The 17271-nt window shown below is 40.5% G+C and overlaps 5 protein-coding genes across 5 annotated transcripts; 2 read left to right on the top strand and 3 right to left on the bottom strand.

Moving 5' to 3' along the window:
• Positions 1-3128: 3128 nt before the first annotated feature.
• Positions 3129-4890, bottom strand: PHYBLDRAFT_149363 (hypothetical protein; the record flags this gene model as incomplete). The annotated part of the gene is made up of 7 exons (XM_018432262.1): positions 3129-3399; positions 3664-3779; positions 3904-4116; positions 4217-4241; positions 4350-4475; positions 4556-4673; positions 4710-4890. 7 exons carry the CDS (start codon positions 4888-4890, stop codon positions 3129-3131), a joined length of 1050 nt encoding a protein of 349 aa, XP_018287614.1.
• Positions 4891-5368: 478 nt separating this feature from the next.
• Positions 5369-6459, top strand: PHYBLDRAFT_149362 (hypothetical protein; the record flags this gene model as incomplete). Its single annotated transcript, XM_018432261.1, has 5 exons — positions 5369-5400; positions 5491-5723; positions 5795-6048; positions 6107-6191; positions 6326-6459. The coding sequence occupies 5 exons, from the start codon at positions 5369-5371 to the stop codon at positions 6457-6459; spliced, it is 738 nt and encodes a 245-aa protein (XP_018287613.1).
• Positions 6460-6539: 80 nt separating this feature from the next.
• Positions 6540-8715, bottom strand: PHYBLDRAFT_149361 (hypothetical protein; the record flags this gene model as incomplete). The annotated part of the gene is made up of 2 exons (XM_018432260.1): positions 6540-6775; positions 6834-8715. 2 exons carry the CDS (start codon positions 8713-8715, stop codon positions 6540-6542), a joined length of 2118 nt encoding a protein of 705 aa, XP_018287612.1.
• Positions 8716-11305: 2590 nt separating this feature from the next.
• Positions 11306-12146, bottom strand: PHYBLDRAFT_149360 (hypothetical protein; the record flags this gene model as incomplete). The annotated part of the gene is made up of 4 exons (XM_018432259.1): positions 11306-11520; positions 11584-11787; positions 11835-11979; positions 12099-12146. The coding sequence occupies 4 exons, from the start codon at positions 12144-12146 to the stop codon at positions 11306-11308; spliced, it is 612 nt and encodes a 203-aa protein (XP_018287611.1).
• Positions 12147-15093: 2947 nt separating this feature from the next.
• Positions 15094-17043, top strand: PHYBLDRAFT_66206 (hypothetical protein; the record flags this gene model as incomplete). The annotated part of the gene is made up of 5 exons (XM_018441603.1): positions 15094-16000; positions 16062-16290; positions 16324-16334; positions 16398-16579; positions 16876-17043. 5 exons carry the CDS (start codon positions 15094-15096, stop codon positions 17041-17043), a joined length of 1497 nt encoding a protein of 498 aa, XP_018287610.1.
• Between the last annotated feature and the right edge of the window lie 228 nt (positions 17044-17271).

The raw sequence follows: 17271 nt of genomic DNA, 5'->3' as shown, positions 1-17271 counted from the left end.
TTTAGCCAATGGCATATCGGTGTTTAGCCTATTAGTTTTACTTTTTGGTAAATACGATTTATGGGATTCTAGATTATTCTACATTTTAGGTAATACATATTCGTAAAATGGTTAGGCTATGGTATTTTTCTTTAGGTATTTCTAACAGCCTTCACATTGGTCCAACAAATACATGATATTTTATATAGTAAAATAATTTTTATGACTTTATCACTGATAACAATAGTAAAAGAGCAATAAAGGTATGTAAAGAATAAAGGCCAATTGCTTTATATTCATTTATAAGTAGCTAAAGCTTAACTAAAACATAGATCTGTATAAAGCTACTAGGCGCAAAGTGGTTAAAATTCTATAAAGTCTTAAAGTCCTGTTAACAAGAGATTTCTTTTTCAAACTATAATTGAAATATTCTAGGCTTGATAGACCTTCGACAATGTTAGAACAATCTGCTAGATTTTCTTAAAATCGGCAAGTAGTTTCAAAAACTCGCATTTTTTTCTTTCTATAGTGCCCTCTTTTGTTGCTTTTGTTTCTTAAGCTTTTCCCTATCTATCTGCATTTTTTACTACCCACTTCCGAAGTCTGAATAAGCTTTTTCTTCACACATCTGCGAATCTTTGCATATACAAAACAACCGTTCACGTTCGCAGTAAGAACCATATTTTTACACAACCTTATATCTACGAATTGATTCCAGAACCTAGAACTGAACAATTGTATTTCAAGAATTGAATTAATGCTGCCTTTTATTTATTTTTTAGAATATGATAATGGCTTATCTAGAGCAGAGTTTATCCATATAATTATGTAAATACCGGGCGTTTACGAGAGATATCATTAGACACCAACTGAAGTTATATCTCAATCACTCTGGCCTTGTTCCACACACGATTTCCGAACGCAGAACAGTGTTGTTGTTATTGCTGTTTGCTACAAAAGGGTTAAGAGGTAGGCTTTATATCTCAATAATGGAATCGAGAATTGCTTGCATGTGACAATCAACAATCTGTTTGGTGCTAAAGTAAATATATGTGGGCACCAGAACCAAGTGACCCGAGAGGAAAGACCAAAAGCTGATATCAGTCAGACCACATACGCCCTTATCATCCAGCTTAGCTTTCTAATTTAAAACAAACCTATCCTATCCTAGAAAGATAACCTTAATAGCAGAACATGTACTCACATTGAGAGAACCCTCTGCCTTCATACAATTTACGTTGAATACCAACCGGAATATGCCTTTCCAAATCATTTCATCTACTTTGACGCAAGTGCTAAGCCAGAAAATTACTTGCGGCTTACTTCTGATTATCACTATTATATTAACGCAGAGGAGACAAATCTTTCTAGTTAATGCAACTTTGTCACTCTCTTGGACCCCTTCGCGGATCACAAAAGATAAAAAAGAAAGATAATATCTGGGAGCTTGTCGTTAATAGGAACAAACCAGAGCTCGAGCATTATTACTACTGCTACTACTACTACTACTTCAAAAAAATTGTCGGGTTTAAAGGAAACACATAGCCTAATGGTTTTTGAGTATATATTCTCAAGCAGAGCTTCAAGCCAAGCTGTGACTATAAGTAGTCGTAGGGTGCATCTTTTTTAAAATGGACAATTTTTGAAGAGGAAATTTTTTGGATTGCCACCCGATTCCATAAATGGTAATTTAGAGTCGTTTATGTAACATGATACAGAATATTCGTATCAAAATCGCCATTTGTGACATAAATTTAGACGCAACCATAAAAGCAAATGGCCAAAAATACAGTATCGAAATAGCCATGAACGCAAATTATGATATAGCACTGGGCGATGGTTATATTATTATCATTAGTTTAAAATAATAAAAAACAATTGAAATATTGATATAATGTAAGATACACATGCAGTATTATGAAGGTTTAGTGAAACACAGCATCTTGTTTCACAGTAGATGTGTTAATATGGAGCAAAATATTTAATAAATATTCTTAATTTGGGCTCATGGCTATTTAGATAGTGTATTCTATATCAAAGACACATGAGGGAAATTTTATTATTCAAAGATTTTTATAAAGTAAATATAAGTTAAATTAAATATAGTATAAGATGGTCAAGTTCATGCTACTTCAGTCCAGTCCAGTCGATTCCAGTCAAGTCCAGTTGATTTTTTTGTACAGTTGATTTCTTTTGATCTTTTTTTTTTGTCCGTTTTTTTTTCTCTTTTTTTGTCCAGTCAATATAAGCTAAGAGTGATAGGAGGAGGAGGAGGATTTTGGTATTGCAAAATAATAAGGGGGATAATTTGGACTTTTTGTTTTTTTTTCTTGTTTTTTTGATTCTTTTTTGATTCTTTTTTTTTGTTTTTTTTGTCCAGTCAATTTCACAGAATAGTAATAATGAAATGGTTTTGATATTGAAAAGAATAAAAAGATAATTTGGACTTTTTGATTTTGATTTTTTTTTTGATTTTTTTTTTTTTAATTTTTTTTTGTCCGAACACAGCACACATAGTAAAGGGGATAATTTGGACTTTTTGATTTTGATTTTTTTTGATTCTTTTTTTTTTTTTTGGTTTTTTTTGTCCAGTCAATTTCATGGAATAGTAATAAAAGGATGGGTTTTGATATTGAAAAAAAATAAGAGAAGGGGGTTTTGGTATTGCTCTTTTTGCTCTTTTGTTTTTTTGAGCTTCTTTTTTTGAGCATTTTTTTGTTTTTTGTTTTTGTTCAAAGACTTCATTTGCTTTGTATGTATATATGTAAAAAAGGATTTCATACCTTGTCCTAATCCAAAGTCTTGTTCCAGTTCGCAGCTTTGCTTCAATCCAGGTCCAGGTTCCAATGCAGAGTTCTTTCGGTTTGTTCATCTTTTTTTTGTTTTGTTTTTTGTTCTTTTTTTTTTTTTGTTCTTTTTTTTTTTTGTTCTTTTTTGTTTTTTTTTTGTTTTTTTTTTTTGTTTTTTTTTGTTTTTTTTTTGTTTTTTTTTTTGTTTTTTTTTGTTTTTTTTTTAGAGAGAGAGGAGGGCTTAGTATATGCCTGTGTAATTTTTGGACAGGACTTAGTATAGGCCTCAGGGTCGGATTTCTTTTGATCCTTTTGGAGTGGAGGACTTAATGTGCCTGATCATTTCTGATAGGTTTTGGTCTACGCCTCGGTTTTTGGATTTGATCCTTTTGGATTGGAGGACTTAGTATATGCCTCGAGTTCGGATTTCTTTTGATCCTTTTGGAGAGGAGGACTTAGTATATGCCCGTTTTTTTTACAGGACTTAGTATAGGCCTCGGATTTGGTTTTTGGTTTTTCTTTTGGAACTTGCTTTTGGAATTTTGCATTGGACCCCTTCTTGGAAATCGACTTGGCCTTGAGACTTGGAGGTACAACCCAGACTTTGGACTTGTATATAAATGCGCCTCTACTTTTGTATGTATATATATATGTATATAAGTGTGTATATGTATATGTATATGTATATGTATGTGTGTATGTGTGTATGTGTGTATGTGTATGTGTATGTTTGTATGTCAATGACTATGTGTGTGTGTGTGTATAAGAAAGAAATAAAAAGAAATAAAAAGAAATAGAAATTGTGCGTGTTTGTGTGTGTGTATTTTTCTACTTTTCTAATTGTGTACTTCTCTACGTGTTTGTATGTATCTGTGTGCTAGGACTAGTACTATACCAGTACTTGGACAGTGTTTGGACATTTGGACTTTGACTTTGACTTGGACAAAACTTGGAATTGGACTTGGACATAAAAGCAAACCGTGGCTTGACCATTTCAGGGATTCTGCTAGTCTATAAGTTTCCACTTGAGATAGAGAGATAATTGTGAATATATTTTTTTTTGCTTCTTTTTTGTATCTTTTTCTTTTTGTATTCTTCTTGCTTGACTTGGTTCTTGCTGCTGTCATTCTTGCACAGGATTCAGGCTCGGGACTGCAAAATGTTCTTCGATGACCGGGCGGATTGGACCTTGACCACCAGCAGGAGGTATACGAGACCACCAACAGTAAACAACCAAACTTCCAGCAGAAACAATGTGCCAACTTGCAGCGATGGGGTCAACCACAAAAGGATTTGACCACCAAATGGCAGAGGAGCTACCAGATCTTGGCTTACCACACCAAGAACCCTAAATATATACAGGCATACAATGCAATGTACAATATTTCGAGGAGAGAAAAGGTACGACTAGCGTGCCGAGCAGCTTTACCTTTTTGGTAAAGTCTAACGCTCACAAACTCTCTCTGGTATCCTCTAAAGGGTTGTAATATTGTGAGCCCTGTCACAGGGCGACCTTGAGAAGAAAAAGAAGAGAAAAATATCATATAATTAGTACCGAGACATATTGTGTATAAATAGTACTTATCTTCTGGATAGACGGACCAATGGTTGGTATTGTCTCTGACAAAGAAGTCTAGAGACAGAAAAAACCCTTGAAAAATTGCCTTATCGCTTGCTTTGTGGTTCACATTGTTTCTGCCTTGAGCCCTATTGTTTACTACTGCCGGCCTCTAATTGTTCCTGCTGGTGTTCTCGGTCCATAATATAAATCCGGTCATCTCAAATACCTTTTTGCAGTCCTGAGCCAATAGTCTTGAATGATGACGAGGAATTTATTCTTGTTGTAACCATATCCTAGTCGAGACTCTTCATGTGCTTTTGGGCCAACCCAGCGAGATGGCGAGACTCTGGGTTAGCATACTTGATTTTAACCTTTTGTACTTGAAGGCTTGATTCCATTTTTTCCATGTTGCTTTGTGCTGTTTGTTTTGATTTCCATGTTCAGCTTTGCTTTTCTGATTTTGTTTCGAGAGTTTTGTTTTGATACTGGACTGAATTCTCTGCGAGTTTCCATAAATACGGCTTGTAAGCACTTGTCTCGACCTGAGTTGGATAGGTTCATCGAAAGTAACCTTGCTTCTCCTTCACAACTGAAAGTTTGCGTAAATGCCCTTCGACTCGGGTCTTGTTTTCTTGAGTATACGCATTTCCAGCTGCTAACTGTAACCTGCTGTTTTTTTGGTGACAATTTCTAGCTCACCCTGCTTGGTCTGGTTCATTTACCAGACCATATTAATCAGAGTCCTCCTCAAATGAGGGTGGCTAGGACTCTAACCACAGGTTTTGCGTGATGCTTGAAATCATCGGCGAATTCCACGCTATCTCTTCAGTGACATTTTTTTGTATAGTCAGATTATCTTGATTCAACTGACAAAGTCACTGATACCCAATTAATCAGTCATTGAAACATATCCTTTTGTGCAGATGAACTTTGGTCTTGCCATCTCAAAATAGCTGCGGGTGTCTGGACATGCATGTGTATGCATCATTTGAGTCCAGACACAAGGACTGGTAGAAATCATAATGACTGATATACCATCATGTCTGTGAGGGAAAACCTCGCCAATCTTGCGTGAGAACTAGGTGTTCTTGGCTCGTTTTCCCGAAACCTCTTGGGACTGTCTACCCCCCAGCAATAGATTTTCCACAATCTACAGTATAGTCAACTCAAAGTCCAAAAGGACCTATTCGAGCTTACCAGTGAATCTTCAGGTATTCACCAGAAAAAAAAGAAGGGGGGACTGACGATAGCCTTCCAAGGACCCCAAGAAAGAATCCGGCAAGGAAGCAAAACCCATTCGGCCAGACATGACTACATAATGAACACCGTGCCCCACAGTATTCATTCTCCCTGGCTTAAGCACAAAACTCAAGCTACAAAGACCCAGAACCCAGGTACAGAACAGGCCAGCGACCTAGCCAACAACGATCTCCAGAATGATACCAGAATGATACCGGAAATCTAGCCAACCAGACCAGACAAGCCAACAGGACCACCGTGGCCCAAAAACGACCCAGAATCAAGGACTCCGGAAGCCCTACTCGTACAGAAACCACCACTCACAGATCTCGGCCTCGGACCTGTGAGGAAGTCAACAAGAACCCTACGAACAAAAGGTTCCAGCCAACCCTACAGCAGTGCAAGCACCACCCTCGAATGTATACAAACGGCAAATACCAGAGGCAAACAGGATTGAAAACCAGTCTAGTACCACCACAGGTTACACTCATATGTAGACCTCCACAATCTACCTTCTCTTTATACTGTCTATGCCAAGCCAAGACTCAGAACCAAGCTAACAGGCGGAGCATGGTGTCGATCCCAGAGGGAAACGATAATCCAGTCCTTTGAATCTGAAAGCAGTAGGAACCGAACGTAAAAGAGGCTACCCTTACAGCTTAACCAAAAAACCCAACGTGAATCACCACGCCGATAGTCCCAAGGAAAAGTACTGTGAAAGGTCTGGGAATTCCAGTGTCACCATAAAACTTACCAGAAGCTTCAGGATCGACCTTTGGTTCCGACCGCATCGGCTTGGCTCCAGGGCCAACCGACCAACAAGATGTCCGCTTGGTGAAGCGTACAGATCGCATCTTAATGTGCGGACCTTTGAGCCGGTTCATGACTTAAATTACGCTGTGGCGTACTTTGCTTGTTCCTCTTTGCCTACCCGACCCTTCCCTGAGTCAGCGGCACCAACGCAGAAAAGCTTACGAGTCAAAGGGGGTGACTACAGCCATTGTCATTCTTGAGTTATCTGTCTGGGGATTTCCTGGAAGCCATATTCTTGTTTCCACCACCTTTTTACTGCTGGATGCAGTACCAGGCTTTAGGAACCAAGCCAAAGCAAATTTTTGTTTCTTAACCAACATTCGTTCACAATTAGGTCCAAAGTCAACCGATGGAACCCAAAAGCTAAGCACAATTAGGCTTTCTCTTCTTGCTACTGGATGTAGCACGAGGAGTAAGCTTCACTGGCACCGAATCTTTGGCATCTTAGAAACCCTTTGCCTGGAATTCGGCGGCCGACAAACCGTTGTTTGTTGGCGCATCGAATGACTTCGCTGGTTTCTTGCCCTTGACAAGAGAACGTTTGGGTCTCCCGACGCTGGCGGAAGACTCGACCTTGGGGTCCTTTGACTGCTCCATATAAGCGCCGGAAGCCAGCGCTTTCAACGTCACAGCCATTGGAGCCTTGGTCTCGGCTTTGGAATGATCTGGCTGCTTCTCACGAGAGCCAGAGGTCAACTCGGTCTTTGCCGCAACCTTGGATTCCTTGGCCTTGCCCTTGGAATCCTTTGCCTGTTCCTTAGCAGCGCGGGAAGCCAGCACTCTTGGAATTCCAGGCATAGAGACCTTGGGCGCAGCCTTGGTCTCCTCTGGTTGCTGCTCGCGAGAGCCAGAGGCTGTCTCGGTCTTTGCTACAACCTTGATATCCTTAGCCTTCTTTCCGCTCTGACTGGCAGGCTTAACAGTCTTTGAATGGTCCATTGGTCCTAAGACCGCAGGAGCACACTCTCCGACCTTCTTTGCTCCGTCGGCGAGCAGACCAGACACAGACGCAGGAAGTGACTCTCCACCCTTTTTCTGTTCACCTGACTTGTTGGCACTGCGACTCTGAGGCTTCAGCGCAGTAACAGCGATAGGCGCATCCAATCGCATCACGTCGTGCTCCACCTTGTCGTCTACAACCTGTTGCGGGACACAGGCTGGGATCTTGTTCGTATCGCAATCCTTCTTTACAGACTGGGAGACGTACTGTAAATCGTCATCCGTTGGATTGCAGGTGTGGGCCACGAGCTTTTCGCCACAATCAGCATCAGGCGCCACTACCTCGACATCATCATCAATCTCCATGGGACTTTCAACTTCCATGACTTCACTCCAAGCCAGGTCGTCGTCAATCTCCATCGGTGTGGAAAGTCCTGTGGAGAGACATTCCCAAAAAAAGCCATTCACTGACTGCCAAGAAGATAAAGCGAACGCCTCATCTAGACCTTGCACTGTACCAAACTTTGGCTTGGGATCATTCAAGCCAGCATTGTTCAAACCCGATGGGGTCTGAACGGACTCTTGTCCAAAGACAAAAGTCTCCTCAACTGGCTTAGAAACCAAACCGCACTCTGGTTCAGCGACTTCAGTCAATGAGTCGCAATGACCTTTGTTTTCAGAGGCGTTGAGCTCCTCTTCCAACATCGTGTCAAAAAATCTTGCAGGGAGTCTTGGGTTTGCAAAACCCCCTGAGAAAAATTCTTCACAGATGAATCTGAGTCGTACGCTGATCTCAGCTTCATCGCATATGTCTACAAGCTCACTCGACACACCCTCGTCGAGGTCTGCATGGGTTTCCCCACAGGTACCAGCTACGCCGTCAACTGGGGACACCATTGTATCAATGCCACGCTCCAACTTATCCAAGGGAAGGAGGTGTGGGATATATTCCCGAAGCCCTACTCCAAAGAACACGTTCGACTCTCCTACACAAACAACGTCTTCCTCCTCCGAAGAGGACTCATCAACAGACATATGCCCTAGGATACCTCCTTGGCGCTCACTCAACAAGCCACCTGAGGGTTCTCCCGTTGTTCGTGAACCAGTAGACCACAAAGAGCCTACCCAGTTTGACACAAGGCCAAGGATTGTCTGGCGCATCACATTATCGTGAGCTTCGACTCGATTTTCGCCATTCGGTCTCGCGTCAACAAATGGGGTTGCACCCACTCCCGCCATGGAGGGGCGTCTTTTTCTCGCAGGTTTGGCCATGCAAAAGGCAGAGGGCATTGGAGAAGCTTCCCATAACATCACAGGGATGAATATGAGAGCTGGGGCAAGTAGGTATGCGAGCGCGAAGGCTGCGCAGAGAGCGTTATAAACTTTGGAATTCATTGAGATAAATGATGTTTAAACAAAGTGCGAAGGAAAGAAAAACAGGGGAGGTGGGAATAACTGAGGTATATATATGTTTTTTGTTTTTTGATGGTAGTCGCGCTGACATCACACTCTAAGCTACCAATATATTTGTTTATACGCCTTTATCAACTTGACACACATAGGTATGGGTAGATAAGAATTGTCTCCCCCCAAACAACTACCAAGCAACCTATATATTTTCACATGATGATTAATACAGGTACCGCACGCCCTCTGAGGATTACCACACACACAAAAAGAACAACCAACCGGTTCATGTATATTTAACGCTTCTACACTGTGGTAAGTTCTTGTACATTTGTATCAACACCAGGTCCAAGTATCAAGAGGTCTGTACTTTACTATTGTAAAAGGGCTTCATTATATGTTTGATACGTTCTTTTTGAATATGCTATTTTATTCTATTTTATTCTATTCCATTTTACTTTATTTTATTTATATTGTGTTGATTAAACCCCCGAAAAAATAAAATGAAAATTTTCTTCTGCTGGAACAAGAAGTGCACAGACCAGCTTAGAGTAACCTGAAAATTGCCGTTATTGAAGCTTGTACTCTGTCTTTAGAGTTGTTACTACAAACGATCAAAACCAAGTCTTTCTTTACTTCTTTACTTCTTTACTTTGCTTCATTCTCTTTTGATTTACTTTACAAGAAAGTTGGTTTTTGTGATCTAATGACTGTTTCTTATTGGCTGTCCCTTCCGTTGTATAACAGTTACACGATTACAGGTTAATATAAATTATAACCAATAGAAAGAGAAAACATGTACCAAAGTACTAAAAAATCATATTGACTATCGGATGCTTTCCCTCTTCTTTGTTATCTTCAATCCACATATAAATATTAGCAGCTCATGAGAATTTTTTCTTGTTAACAAAATGCCAGACCACTTATAAACCCCAACCGTAGTACTACAGTTTAATATTAGGCCTAGGCAATTTTTTTGTTGTTGGACGGACTGCTGTGTAAAGCGTATCAGCCAATCGTAACATAGTGATGTTATAGGAGATAGAGGAACTAACCTGCAATAAATTCTACTGACTATTTATTGCTAACATGTATAGAGTTTTTGATGACTGGCAGTGGACGCTTTCGTAGCCGAGTAAGCTGACCCTTGTTACTTTATAGTAAATTATCGTTGGAAAGTTTGCACCTTCCATTATTCACCGATGTGATTTGTGAGTGGGGAGAATATAACGGGTGTCATATATCTTACTACCATTTTCACACTTCATTTGTATCAAGTCAGGTTTATATCCTGAAGAAGATCGAGCCATATAATGCAGGTACAAAGAATCAGGTGCTATTATTCTTTTAAAAAATAAATATAAGATAAAATAAAATATCTTTTGTGTATGTGTTTAAAAGAGAGAAATGAGCGGGCGATATATATTGAATACGCAAGTAATATTCCCATTGTATTCATAAATCAATTATTCTTATTGTTATCCTTTTAGCTATTTCGTCTACTTCCTGCTAATTAGTCCTATTTTTTTATATAGTGAGAGTAATATTAATGTTTTCAGAAATATGACTATATCGAGAGCTGATTGCATCAGACATCATATCATTGAACATATTGATCGTGCAGGTATTAGTCTATTGGATCAAAATCACTAAAAACAGAATAATTGATCAAACTCGTATCGCTTGGGTCTGTATAAAATAAACGAATCAAAAAGAACTTGTGTGTGGCAGCTAGAGACAATTAATATCTAATATTCCCAGAGATATTACAAAGCTGTCCTGCACATATATGATAATGTCAGTACCTCAATATATATATTGCTTACAAGAACTATGCAATATTTTCTTCTTCTTCTTCTGAAAAAGAGATCCACAGAAGAGTCTCGTGATCATTCGAGTTAAACGCGTTCACGCTTTTATAATATAAACTTGGGGGGATAAAATAGTACAGTTCAAAATGTTATAATCCAACAGTATTACATTAAATGCATTTCATTAACTGGGTCTATGTGAAAAGAATAAAGCATAAATAATTAATCCAGATAGCTGATACTTATAAAGGACAGCAAGGATCTATCTCAACTATTGTCATATAGCTGTATTAACACCCACCCACATATTACATTAAACGTTCATGGATTTATCTTTTTATCAATATTTAAATACATATAAGATATAAATTATTGCTTTCTTGAATCTTTTTTTTATAGTACCGAAAAGAAATATTTCGCCCATTTTAACATCCACCATGAATGGTAAAGAAGATACCACAACTTCAAATTCACTTCTAAAGATGCACGATACGTATTGAAATATAATACCTGGAAAAATAAAAGTGAAAGACATATATATATATATATTAATAATGTAAAAAAAAGATAAAGCTTTAATAGCTAATTGGTTTAAATTTATTTTTCTTAAATAAGACCGATCGATTTGGCATATTCAAGCAGCATCTTTTACAAGTTTTTGCTGATATTTTATTCCACTCTTCCAGCAAAGCAGCCTTCAGCTCGTTCAGAGAATTTGGCCTGGGGCGTCTTGCTCTGACTCTGTTATCAATGATTCCCAGTATATTCTAGATGGGGCTAGGGTTAAGGCTGTTGGATACCCATTCCAAAACATCAATACCATGTTCTTTCTTGAACTTTCCTGCAGCTTTTGATTTATGAGCCCTGAAATGTTCTTTCTGGAAGTTGTAGCCACCGCTGCTAGGTACAGGAAGAACATGCAAAAATGAAAGAAAGTGGTCTCGAAGAACTTCTACATATCTTGGACCATCCATGTTTTCATCTGCAAAAACAAGTGAACTAAATCCTCCTGACCAGATACACCCCCAGACCATAACCGATCAACCATTTCCTTGCACCTTCGGGGCAAAGTAATCCGTATCAAACCTCTCACAAGTTTGGCCCCAGAGATTTCTGTTTGAATTCTTCTTATATAGCACAAATGTTGACTCGTCACTCCAGATAACAGTTTCCCACTGTCCATTCCAGTCTTGCACAGTTTTGTACCAAGCTCGACGTTTGGCAATGTGTGCCTTGGTAAGAAAAGGTTCTGATACAGGTTTACGGCAAAAAAATACATGATGTGTAAAGCTTCACGCATGGTAACCTTGTTGACATTCTTTCCCGTGTCAGCACTAGCATAATCAACAAGATCATCCAAAGTTGACCACCTGTCTTTTTTGATATTCGAGACAATACGTCTTTTATCTCTAGGTGTGAGAAGCTGTGGTCTTCCAGAAGACTTTTTGTTATAAGTAGTTCCTCTTTCTTTATATCTCTTTAAAAAACATCGAACGGTTGATTTGGGTACATTCAGCTTGGCTGAAATTCTGGCAGCATCATTTCCATCAAGTTGAAGACCAAGGATCTTTCATTTCGTCGAATCTTAAAGCATGTTATAGGGACCATGAGAGATGTTCTTTTATGTATTTGCCATTATGGTAGACTTGTTAATTACTTTTTTAAGATGTTGAGAAATATAAAATATAGGTTATAAAGCAAATGTCCAAATAGCGCGCTATGGTGCGAAACGTTTCTTTCTCAGACTGTATATATATATTGAGGTACTGACATTATCATATATGTGCAGGACAGCTTTGTAATATCTCTGGGAATATTAGATATTAATTGTCTCTAGCTGCCACACACAAGTTCTTTTTGATTCGTTTATTTTATACAGACCCAAGCGATACGAGTTTGATCAATTATTCTGTTTTTAGTGATTTTGATCCAATAGACTAATACCTGCACGATCAATATGTTCAATGATATGATGTCTGATGCAATCAGCTCTCGATATAGTCATATTTCTGAAAACATTAATATTACTCTCACTATATAAAAAAATAGGACTAATTAGCAGGAAGTAGACGAAATAGCTAAAAGGATAACAATAAGAATAATTGATTTATGAATACAATGGGAATATTACTTGCGTATTCAATATATATCGCCCGCTCATTTCTCTCTTTTAAACACATACACAAAAGATATTTTATTTTATCTTATATTTATTTTTTAAAAGAATAATAGCACCTGATTCTTTGTACCTGCATTATATGGCTCGATCTTCTTCAGGATATAAACCTGACTTGATACAAATGAAGTGTGAAAATGGTAGTAAGATATATGACACCCGTTATATTCTCCCCACTCACAAATCACATCGGTGAATAATGGAAGGTGCAAACTTTCCAACGATAATTTACTATAAAGTAACAAGGGTCAGCTTACTCGGCTACGAAAGCGTCCACTGCCAGTCATCAAAAACTCTATACATGTTAGCAATAAATAGTCAGTAGAATTTATTGCAGGTTAGTTCCTCTATCTCCTATAACATCACTATGTTACGATTGGCTGATACGCTTTACACAGCAGTCCGTCCAACAACAAAAAAATTGCCTAGGCCTAATATTAAACTGTAGTACTACGGTTGGGGTTTATAAGTGGTCTGGCATTTTGTTAACAAGAAAAAATTCTCATGAGCTGCTAATATTTATATGTGGATTGAAGATAACAAAGAAGAGGGAAAGCATCCGATAGTCAATATGATTTTTTAGTACTTTGGTACATGTTTTCTCTTTCTATTGGTTATAATTTATATTAACCTGTAATCGTGTAACTGTTATACAACGGAAGGGACAGCCAATAAGAAACAGTCATTAGATCACAAAAACCAACTTTCTTGTAAAGTAAATCAAAAGAGAATGAAGCAAAGTAAAGAAGTAAAGAAGTAAAGAAAGACTTGGTTTTGATCGTTTGTAGTAACAACTCTAAAGACAGAGTACAAGCTTCAATAACGGCAATTTTCAGGTTACTCTAAGCTGGTCTGTGCACTTCTTGTTCCAGCAGAAGAAAATTTTCATTTTATTTTTTCGGGGGTTTAATCAACACAATATAAATAAAATAAAGTAAAATGGAATAGAATAAAATAGAATAAAATAGCATATTCAAAAAGAACGTATCAAACATATAATGAAGCCCTTTTACAATAGTAAAGTACAGACCTCTTGATACTTGGACCTGGTGTTGATACAAATGTACAAGAACTTACCACAGTGTAGAAGCGTTAAATATACATGAACCGGTTGGTTGTTCTTTTTGTGTGTGTGGTAATCCTCAGAGGGCGTGCGGTACCTGTATTAATCATCATGTGAAAATATATAGGTTGCTTGGTAGTTGTTTGGGGGGAGACAATTCTTATCTACCCATACCTATGTGTGTCAAGTTGATAAAGGCGTATAAACAAATATATTGGTAGCTTAGAGTGTGATGTCAGCGCGACTACCATCAAAAAACAAAAAACATATATATACCTCAGTTATTCCCACCTCCCCTGTTTTTCTTTCCTTCGCACTTTGTTTAAACATCATTTATCTCAATGAATTCCAAAGTTTATAACGCTCTCTGCGCAGCCTTCGCGCTCGCATACCTACTTGCCCCAGCTCTCATATTCATCCCTGTGATGTTATGGGAAGCTTCTCCAATGCCCTCTGCCTTTTGCATGGCCAAACCTGCGAGAAAAAGACGCCCCTCCATGGCGGGAGTGGGTGCAACCCCATTTGTTGACGCGAGACCGAATGGCGAAAATCGAGTCGAAGCTCACGATAATGTGATGCGCCAGACAATCCTTGGCCTTGTGTCAAACTGGGTAGGCTCTTTGTGGTCTACTGGTTCACGAACAACGGGAGAACCCTCAGGTGGCTTGTTGAGTGAGCGCCAAGGAGGTATCCTAGGGCATATGTCTGTTGATGAGTCCTCTTCGGAGGAGGAAGACGTTGTTTGTGTAGGAGAGTCGAACGTGTTCTTTGGAGTAGGGCTTCGGGAATATATCCCACACCTCCTTCCCTTGGATAAGTTGGAGCGTGGCATTGATACAATGGTGTCCCCAGTTGACGGCGTAGCTGGTACCTGTGGGGAAACCCATGCAGACCTCGACGAGGGTGTGTCGAGTGAGCTTGTAGACATATGCGATGAAGCTGAGATCAGCGTACGACTCAGATTCATCTGTGAAGAATTTTTCTCAGGGGGTTTTGCAAACCCAAGACTCCCTGCAAGATTTTTTGACACGATGTTGGAAGAGGAGCTCAACGCCTCTGAAAACAAAGGTCATTGCGACTCATTGACTGAAGTCGCTGAACCAGAGTGCGGTTTGGTTTCTAAGCCAGTTGAGGAGACTTTTGTCTTTGGACAAGAGTCCGTTCAGACCCCATCGGGTTTGAACAATGCTGGCTTGAATGATCCCAAGCCAAAGTTTGGTACAGTGCAAGGTCTAGATGAGGCGTTCGCTTTATCTTCTTGGCAGTCAGTGAATGGCTTTTTTTGGGAATGTCTCTCCACAGGACTTTCCACACCGATGGAGATTGACGACGACCTGGCTTGGAGTGAAGTCATGGAAGTTGAAAGTCCCATGGAGATTGATGATGATGTCGAGGTAGTGGCGCCTGATGCTGATTGTGGCGAAAAGCTCGTGGCCCACACCTGCAATCCAACGGATGACGATTTACAGTACGTCTCCCAGTCTGTAAAGAAGGATTGCGATACGAACAAGATCCCAGCCTGTGTCCCGCAACAGGTTGTAGACGACAAGGTGGAGCACGACGTGATGCGATTGGATGCGCCTATCGCTGTTACTGCGCTGAAGCCTCAGAGTCGCAGTGCCAACAAGTCAGGTGAACAGAAAAAGGGTGGAGAGTCACTTCCTGCGTCTGTGTCTGGTCTGCTCGCCGACGGAGCAAAGAAGGTCGGAGAGTGTGCTCCTGCGGTCTTAGGACCAATGGACCATTCAAAGACTGTTAAGCCTGCCAGTCAGAGCGGAAAGAAGGCTAAGGATATCAAGGTTGTAGCAAAGACCGAGACAGCCTCTGGCTCTCGCGAGCAGCAACCAGAGGAGACCAAGGCTGCGCCCAAGGTCTCTATGCCTGGAATTCCAAGAGTGCTGGCTTCCCGCGCTGCTAAGGAACAGGCAAAGGATTCCAAGGGCAAGGCCAAGGAATCCAAGGTTGCGGCAAAGACCGAGTTGACCTCTGGCTCTCGTGAGAAGCAGCCAGATCATTCCAAAGCCGAGACCAAGGCTCCAATGGCTGTGACGTTGAAAGCGCTGGCTTCCGGCGCTTATATGGAGCAGTCAAAGGACCCCAAGGTCGAGTCTTCCGCCAGCGTCGGGAGACCCAAACGTTCTCTTGTCAAGGGCAAGAAACCAGCGAAGTCATTCGATGCGCCAACAAACAACGGTTTGTCGGCCGCCGAATTCCAGGCAAAGGGTTTCTAAGATGCCAAAGATTCGGTGCCAGTGAAGCTTACTCCTCGTGCTACATCCAGTAGCAAGAAGAGAAAGCCTAATTGTGCTTAGCTTTTGGGTTCCATCGGTTGACTTTGGACCTAATTGTGAACGAATGTTGGTTAAGAAACAAAAATTTGCTTTGGCTTGGTTCCTAAAGCCTGGTACTGCATCCAGCAGTAAAAAGGTGGTGGAAACAAGAATATGGCTTCCAGGAAATCCCCAGACAGATAACTCAAGAATGACAATGGCTGTAGTCACCCCCTTTGACTCGTAAGCTTTTCTGCGTTGGTGCCGCTGACTCAGGGAAGGGTCGGGTAGGCAAAGAGGAACAAGCAAAGTACGCCACAGCGTAATTTAAGTCATGAACCGGCTCAAAGGTCCGCACATTAAGATGCGATCTGTACGCTTCACCAAGCGGACATCTTGTTGGTCGGTTGGCCCTGGAGCCAAGCCGATGCGGTCGGAACCAAAGGTCGATCCTGAAGCTTCTGGTAAGTTTTATGGTGACACTGGAATTCCCAGACCTTTCACAGTACTTTTCCTTGGGACTATCGGCGTGGTGATTCACGTTGGGTTTTTTGGTTAAGCTGTAAGGGTAGCCTCTTTTACGTTCGGTTCCTACTGCTTTCAGATTCAAAGGACTGGATTATCGTTTCCCTCTGGGATCGACACCATGCTCCGCCTGTTAGCTTGGTTCTGAGTCTTGGCTTGGCATAGACAGTATAAAGAGAAGGTAGATTGTGGAGGTCTACATATGAGTGTAACCTGTGGTGGTACTAGACTGGTTTTCAATCCTGTTTGCCTCTGGTATTTGCCGTTTGTATACATTCGAGGGTGGTGCTTGCACTGCTGTAGGGTTGGCTGGAACCTTTTGTTCGTAGGGTTCTTGTTGACTTCCTCACAGGTCCGAGGCCGAGATCTGTGAGTGGTGGTTTCTGTACGAGTAGGGCTTCCGGAGTCCTTGATTCTGGGTCGTTTTTGGGCCACGGTGGTCCTGTTGGCTTGTCTGGTCTGGTTGGCTAGATTTCCGGTATCATTCTGGTATCATTCTGGAGATCGTTGTTGGCTAGGTCGCTGGCCTGTTCTGTACCTGGGTTCTGGGTCTTTGTAGCTTGAGTTTTGTGCTTAAGCCAGGGAGAATGAATACTGTGGGGCACGGTGTTCATTATGTAGTCATGTCTGGCCGAATGGGTTTTGCTTCCTTGCCGGATTCTTTCTTGGGGTCCTTGGAAGGCTATCGTCAGTCCCCCC

The sequence above is a fragment of the Phycomyces blakesleeanus genome (genome assembly GCF_001638985.1).
Source record: "Phycomyces blakesleeanus NRRL 1555(-) unplaced genomic scaffold PHYBLscaffold_21, whole genome shotgun sequence".
In the NCBI taxonomy this organism is placed as follows: Eukaryota; Fungi; Mucoromycota; class Mucoromycetes; order Mucorales; family Phycomycetaceae; genus Phycomyces; species Phycomyces blakesleeanus.
The sequence above is the reverse complement of the archived record's forward strand: the minus strand, read 5'-3'. Positions and strand labels throughout refer to the sequence as shown.